This window comes from Pinus tabuliformis, chromosome 7, assembly GCF_031772625.1.
Source record: "Pinus tabuliformis cultivar Carrire ecotype Pingquan chromosome 7, CPIR1, whole genome shotgun sequence".
In the NCBI taxonomy this organism is placed as follows: Eukaryota; Viridiplantae; Streptophyta; class Pinopsida; order Pinales; family Pinaceae; genus Pinus; species Pinus tabuliformis.
The window spans coordinates 1,138,364,222-1,138,371,947 of NC_142293.1; the positions used below are offsets into that span (position 1 = coordinate 1,138,364,222).

A 7,726-nucleotide genomic window follows, 5' to 3' on the forward strand; every position below is an offset into this window, starting at 1 on the left:
TTCTGCAGCCAATATGCCTCATAGCAAATTGAAACAATGTGTGAATCTCCTTCGTACACTTCTATTTGCATATTTCTTTTGCACAATGGAAGCTTCCTCTGCATCTTCACATTCCACACATGTATAATGATTATTGGTCATAAACATATCAAGAAGAACATATTTATTGATATTATAAAATAATATTTTCGTCATCTATTCTATGAATCGACATGTAATCACGAGACTTGTGTGCTCCACACACTTCTTGCACAGATTGCCTTATTTTCTGACAACAATTTGGCAATTATTGAATATAAAAGAATAATTGATACGTAATTGGGACATCGTAAAAACATAATTAAGACTTAATTCCATGATTAACATATATATTTTCAGAGGGGTTGGCGATTTCTCTCTGGCGATGGTGAAACCCCCGAGCCCTTGACTGCGCTCGGCAGTTCCGCTGCTGGGTCGCAGCTCCCGCTGCGAGCCTCCTGCTCCGCTTGCTTCCTCCCTCCCTGGGCCTTCCGCCCCGTCTCCCGCTGCTGCTCGTCCTGAGGCCGAGGGCAGCCTGCTGCTCCCTCTGCTGGGCCTCTTGCCTCTTCCCTTCTCCTGCGAATCGCCTCCGGCATGATGGGATCTCCTGATACTGGTCAGGCCGACATGGAGAAATCTTTTGCATCACTTATCCCAGAGAACAATCCAGAACGGATCCGACCCACGGCTTCAAAATTTATCAAGAAGCTTGATGAAATACCGGAGATCCCTCTCCCCCCAACCCTCCCAAGGAGATCCGTTGTTGCCTTGGCAGAACGAGGACTAGTTGGGCAGTTCACGGGGTTATGGCCGTCCTCCCGAACTGTCCAACGATGGGTGGAAAGAAATTGGAACGCTATGGTTCAGGGGAAAATTGCGATAAGATTCTGTGGAAGAGGCTTCTTCACCTTCCTCTTCGAAACTGTGGAGGACCGCAACCTAATCTTTAGGAATGGACCATACTTCATGGACACCAGAGGCCTTTACCTCAACCGCTGGACCCCGGACTTCGACCCAGAAATGGATGTCCCCAATGCAGTCCCGGTTTGGGTTCGCCTTCCGCATCTGCCGCTTCACTGCTGGGCTGATGAATCAGTTAGAGCAATCGGCAACGGAATAGGGAAATATGTGGACAGAGCGGAGCCAAAAGAGAATATGCACGCCTGTGCGAGGATCTGCGTGGAAGTGGATTTGGGCAAAGGATTACCAGAAGCTGTCAAGCTCAGAGTTGATCAGTGGACACACATACAGCAAGTGGATTACGAGCAACTTCCCTTCAAATGCAAGGTATGTCACGAATATGGTCATTTTGCTAATAGGTGCTCTAAAGCTAGAACAGAAGTCAATGCCAGCTCTGAACCCCCAGAGGAAACATGGGAAGTAGTAAAAAAAAAAAAGAAATCAAACCCTCCCCCTGAACCAGAGGTGCCCCACACTGATATCCCTCCCATCTCCGTCGTCCCATCAAGCATGGATCATTCCATTCCCTCATCCTCCAACCCTTTCGAAACCCTAGCCTCAGAAGAACCCTCATCCCCCCCTCCATCCCCCAAGGGCAACAGAACCCCCCCCTCCTCCCCCCTCCAGGCTTCCCCCCCTCGCACAGTGGAAAGGATCCTAACAAGGAACAAAACAAAGGAAAATATTACAGCCACGGATCCACCAAGGAAAGTGGGAAGGAAATCGAATAAGGAAATAAGAGATGAGAATGCAGCAAAAGAGATGACCACAGGAACACAGCAACCAATAGACACATATCTTGACAAGAACAAGGGAAGCGGCGAAAAAACGAAGGAGAAAATCGGGCCTCACAACAAAATAGGTAAATGATGATTTTGGTCTCTTGGAACTGTAGGGGGATGGGCTCCTCCCTCAAATTAAACGCAGTCCGTGATCTCATGAACTCAGAACAACCAGACTTCCTCCTACTCCAGGAGACCAAAATTAGTGAACAAGAATTCCAAATCAGCACCTCAAAGTTTAGAAGGTATTCAGGAACAGCCGTGAGTGCAATAGGAGCATCAGGAGGCATAGGTGTATTATGGAAGAAAAGCAAATGGAATCTCATAAACAGCAATCCAAACAGGTGGTGGATTAGAATCGACATGCAAAGTCTAGATCTGAGGGAGGAATACACAATCTACAATGTATATGCACCACCCCACTTTAGGGACAAAGCCACTTGTTGGGAATCATTGAAAGCAGATATAGAGGCCTTACAAGGAAGGAAGATCTTTCTTGGAGGAGATTTGAATCTAATCAGGAACGCAGAAGAAAAACTTGGAGGGAAGTACTTCACAGATCCATTCAGAGACAAATTGGAGGACATCATACAAGCTCACAAATTTATAGACATCCCCCCTCAAAATGGCCGCTTCACATGGTCTAACAAAAGGATAGGCAGAAACAATATCAAAGAAAGACTTGACCGAATTCTTGTTCAGGAGAGTGCAGCAATCAGCTTTCAAAGGGTCCACAGTTCAATCCTACTGGGCTTCACTTCTGATCATAGACCTGTAGCGCTGCACTTGGAAAAAGAGGAGAATTTGGGCCCCCTCCCATTCAAATATAACAAGACCTGGGATGCCATCGAGGACTTCAAATCTCTGATCAAGGAGACATGGAGGATAGAGATAACAGGCTCACCGCATTATGTCTGGGAATCAAAGATCAAACACCTAAGGATCGCCATAAAAAATTGGGCAAAAAACCACGCAAACGAGGAGAGGAGGACAAAAACCGAGTTGCAAAGAAGCTTGGAGGAATGGAATCAGGAAAGGGAGACAGTTCAAGAAACAGAAGAAGATCAAAAGGTAGAAGCGGAGATGCACAAAGCTTTATACAACCAGCATCGAAAAGAGGAGGAAGAGCTCAGGCAAAAGTCTAGATGTCTCTGGATCAAGTCGGGGGACAAAAATACCTCTTTCTTTCACAACTGCCTCAAGTTAAGGAGAGCTGGAAATAATATAGGTAAGATAAGGTTTAATGAGAAAGATTTAACAGAGAGTGAGGAAATCAAGGAGGCCGCGACAAATCACTTTCAATCCCTGCTCTCAGCTGACCCTCAGTACAAAGAAAACCCGGACTTCATCAACATTATTGAAAGAAAGGTTACTGAAGTTCAAAACAGCAATCTGGATAAAGAAATCACTATAGAAGAGGTGGAGTGGTCCATCAACAGCATGCCCCTGGACAAAGCTCCAGGCCCGGACGGCTTCACGGTAAGCTTCTACAAAACCCATTGGGATATTATCAAAAAAGATTTCCTCAGAATGGTGAGAAACTTCCACCTCAAAAGCAAATTGGGAAGTAGTGTTAAATCTTCGTTCCTAGCCCTCATCCCAAAGGATCCAAGCCCCCAATCTTTTGATAGGTTCAGACCCATCTCCCTTTGCAATGTGTCTTATAAAATTATCTCAAAAATCCTAGCTAATAGGCTGAAACAAATTCTCCCTTCTATCATTTCTGACAATCAAGGTGGGTTCCTTCCCAAGAGGCACATAACCGATAATGTAATTATGATTCAAGAAGCAATTCACAGCAGTATAGCTAGAAACGAGAAAGGAATGATAATCAAGTTGGACATGGCTAGTGCCTTTGACAGGGTAAATCACGCCTTCCTGGAGACTGTGCTTGCAAAGTTTGGGGTTTCAAGGAATTTCATCAATAAGGTCATGGAATGTGTCTCTCAGAATTGGACAGCTCCGCTCATCAATGGGAGGCCTTGCAGAGCCTTCATAAGCACCCGTGGATTGAGGCAAGGTTGCCCCCTATCCCCCTTTCTCTATATTATAATGGCGGAAACACTAAGCTTGCATTTAGAAAACAAGAGAAGGCTGAAGGAAATCACTGGAGTGGACATAATCAGAGGAGCTAAAGGGATCAATCACTCCCTATTTGCAGACGACACTCTGCTAATAGGTGGAGCTTCAAGCCTTATGGCAAGGAGATTCAAGGCCATCCTTGATCTCTTCCTTCAAGCATCGGGGGGAAAACTAAACAACAACAAATGCAAAATATATACCTGGAATGTTCCAAGACATATAACTCAAAGGATTGCTATGATTCTGGAAATTCCAGCCCAATCTAGTTGGTCTCACTTCATGTATCTAGGACTCCCGCTGGCCAAAGAATCAATCAAACACGAAGTATGGGTTAATTTGATCGAGAAGCTTAGAGGCAAACTTCAAAGTTGGGGGATGCACTGGCTCAATCTAGCAGGAAGAACAATCCTTATCAAGTCCATCTTATCTGCCCTCCCTATTTATCAATTCGCCATAACGCTCGCCCCCTCAAGTATCCATAAACACATGGAGCTCATCCTTAGAAGCTTTCTCTGGAAGGGTGGAAAGCAAGAAACGAAGAAATTCAGTCTTGTAAAATGGGAAAAGGTCATCCTCCCCATAGAAAAAGGCGGGCTAGGAATTAAAGTGCCCAGATTGGCAAACTTGGCAATGGGATTCAAGTTAATATGGAGAATTCTAACTGAGAAAGACTCCTGGTGGGCAGAGGTCTTGAAAAAAAAATACCTAAGTGGAAGCAACAGCAATATCCTCTCCGACACAATCACAGAAAGACAATGCACCCCGGTCTGGAAGCTGATCAAAAAATCTTTAACTCTCCTCAAATCTCATATCTCCAAAGCCCCAGGCAATGGGAAGCAAACCAGCATATGGAAAGACAAAATAATGGGTCAGGAAGCCAAGGAAAAGCTTCCCCATCTGAGGCCGCTGCAGCAGTGGATGTCTGATAAAAATCTCACAACTCTCTTTGACATTTCAAATTGGGACCATGACAGCTGGAAAGGCTGGAAAATCAGGCATCTTCCTGATGGACTAAAGGAGCAATGGAACAACCTTAAACTCTCATTAGCAGGAGCAGCTCCCACAAGCAAGGGGAAAGAGGACAGTTTCATATGGGATCCAAATGGAGGCACCTACTCGGTTAGGGAAGGTTACAAAGCGCTCCAAAAACAAGCTGCATTGAATAATTGGCAATATCACAAGAACGCTTGGAAAATCGAAAGTATCCCGAAGATAAAACTCTTCAATTGGACCTTGCTTCATGGCAAGCTCCTAACAGCTGAGAATTTGAGAAAAAAGGGGATCCAGGGGCCTTCCATCTGTGTTATGTGCAGGAAAGAGGAAGAAAGCCTCAATCACCTCTTCATAGAATGCCCAATAGCATCGACATGCTGGAAGCTCATAACCAGCCCTCTAGAGACAGGGGAGGTTCCCAACCAGGTCTCTCTCCTTCAGAAAGGCTGGGGGAAACTCTCTCCCTTTCCAACCAAAGACACAACCCTCGCCAAGAGACTCTGGTCCAGCATTCCCTCCAACCTCTGCTGGCAGATATGGCTCGCCAGAAACGCAAGCATCTTCAAAGACAAAAAACCTAGGATCTCAAATATCCTGGCCAAAACTGTTGCGCTTATAGCTGAGACTATTGAAGCCAACGGGATTCAACAAGCTGACCCGGAATACTCAACTGAGCAAGTGAAAGCATGGGTTCAAAGATTCAACTGCAAGCCAAATCCAAAATTCAAGACAATCAAGGGATCTGGACAGAGTGAATGGAAGATCAGAGGGTCAAAAGAGGAAGTTAACAACTGGATCCAAAGGCAAAAAAGGCACACACTACACTTCGACGGGGCCTCAAAGAACAATCCAGGCATAGCTGGAGCAGGGGGAGTTTTAAAGGACCCCCAAGGAAAAACGATGGTTACATATGAATGGAGCTTGGGGACTTTGTCAAACAACAAAGCAGAAGCATATAGCCTCCTTTTGGGGATCTCCATAGCGCGGAGGAGGGGAATTCATGACCTTCTAGTGATGGGAGACTCAGCAATCCTAATAGCGGCCTTAAACAAGGGGAACAACTTCAACCAATGTGCCCTGAACAGAACAAAAAACAGAATCTTTGAACAGGCCAGGGGCATGAACAACGTGACTTATAAACACGTCCTCAGAATACATAATAAGACAGCTGACGAGCTGGCCAACAAGGCCATCAAAAGACCCACGGGCCAGGTGAGGGAGAATGAGGAAATATATGATCATGATATCCCATAGATATATCTTAATCCCAATGCATCTGACTGTTAGTCACCTCAGGCATCTAACTCGAGACAACAGGCCAGCGAAAAAGAGATCTTCTGCTCTACAAATCGATCTCGACTGCCAAAACGGAGGGTACAGGACAGGGAATCGGCCTCAGGACCTGAACATGCAAGAAAACAACAGCATTTCTCTTCGACACTCTCCCGGAATCAAAGGAAGGCGTGATCATGCCCATACCTGTTACAGAATACAAGGACGGTCACAGAGCACCTCAGATCACTCGAGGACAGATATGATCAGTCACTCCGCCTCCATTCATGAGTGGGAGATCGCCCGTTGCATCCTTTTTAAACTCATCAAGAACCCAAAGGCCCTCACTACTCATCAAAACCATAGCGCGCGCAGGAGAGCCCTTCTGGATCGGAGGCAGTGCCAAGGTGGTCTTTTCTGCAGTAACAAGGCTAGCACCGGAGACCAAATACACTCTGAGATTCTCTTAGTGAACGGCAATAGCTGGCTTTCCTTTGCGCACAGTGGCACCAAGCATCGAGCGCAAGCAAACTCCACGAGGGCGGACTTACCAGATCTCCATCTGAGCTGGGTAAACAATCTTCCCTTTATCTGTGTTCTTTTCAATACTAACAGTTGGTTCTGTGCTCCCAGCACTGCTCTCAATCATCAACAGGGCACTCACCTCAACTCTGCCTCACCAAAGCAATCCGGCTACACAAGCGGCAAGCCTCATAACTCCTCAGCATCTGACAAAGCCTTCACCGCTCCCAGCAAGATGGCTGACCAGAACAATCAGCAAGCTAACCAGCAGCAGCCAAGGAACCCGATGGATAACATATTCAACAACAGAGACTGCCATATGTGCAAGGCACATGTCATTATGATCAATGCTCTGAAGAAGCAGGTGAAAGAACTCACTGAGGACTTTCACGCGGACAGAAACTCGAAGAGAAAGAAGCTGGAGAAGAGGAATCATTATGATCAATGCTCTGAAGAAGCAGGTGAAAGAACTCACTGAGGACTTTCACGCGGACAGAAACTCGAAGAGAAAGAAGCTGGAGAAGAGGAAAAAAGAAATCGAAGACCTTAAGGATCGCTGCATCCACATGGAGGCAGTCATTGACCACCTCCGCACCTTAACTGAAAGCCAGCAAGGAGAAGCTTCAACAAGAGTGAGCAAGAGGGAACCTCTCCAGGATGACTCGGTTACCCAACATCCCCCCTAACTCATGCAGTGTAGTTATAAATGGGTAGGAGGATCCTTTGTAAGGCAATATAGCCGTTTAAATTCAGTATTAAGTGTAGTTAAGAAGAGCTTCGAGAACTATGGGTCTGCGAGCCCAATTTTGAATCTCAGCTCTTGGAATCTTCCTCTTATTGTAATAGTTTTCGAATCGCAAGTTTTATAATACACAAGTAGACGACTTTGTTAAAAAAAAACATATATATTTTCAGATATTATAAAATAATATTTTCGCCATTTATTCGTTGAATCGACATGTAATCAGTAGACTTGTTTGCTTCACACATGTCGTGCACACATTGCCTTGTTTTCCAATAATATTTTGGCGATTACCAAATATAGAAGAATAATCGATAGGTAATCATGGCATCATATATTTTCATATATTAATAGC

At 45.3% G+C, this 7,726-nt stretch overlaps 1 protein-coding gene across 1 annotated transcript; it reads left to right on the forward strand.

The window, feature by feature from the left end:
* The first annotated feature begins 615 nt into the window (after positions 1 to 615).
* LOC149251527 (uncharacterized) lies at positions 616 to 6,089 on the forward strand. The gene is made up of 2 exons (XM_089453912.1): positions 616 to 1,305; positions 1,953 to 6,089. The coding sequence occupies exons 1-2, from the start codon at positions 616 to 618 to the stop codon at positions 6,087 to 6,089; spliced, it is 4,827 nt and encodes a 1,608-aa protein (XP_089310038.1).
* The last annotated feature ends 1,637 nt before the right edge of the window (positions 6,090 to 7,726 follow it).

Coding starts and splice junctions, on each gene's coding strand:
- LOC149251527 (XM_089453912.1), top strand. CDS start 616: ATGGGATCTCCTGATACTGGTCAGGCCGACATGGAGAAATCTTTTGCA. Junction 1,306..1,952: donor AACTTCCCTTCAAATGCAAG/GTATGTCACGAA, acceptor CTCCTACTCCAG/GAGACCAAAATTAGTGAACA.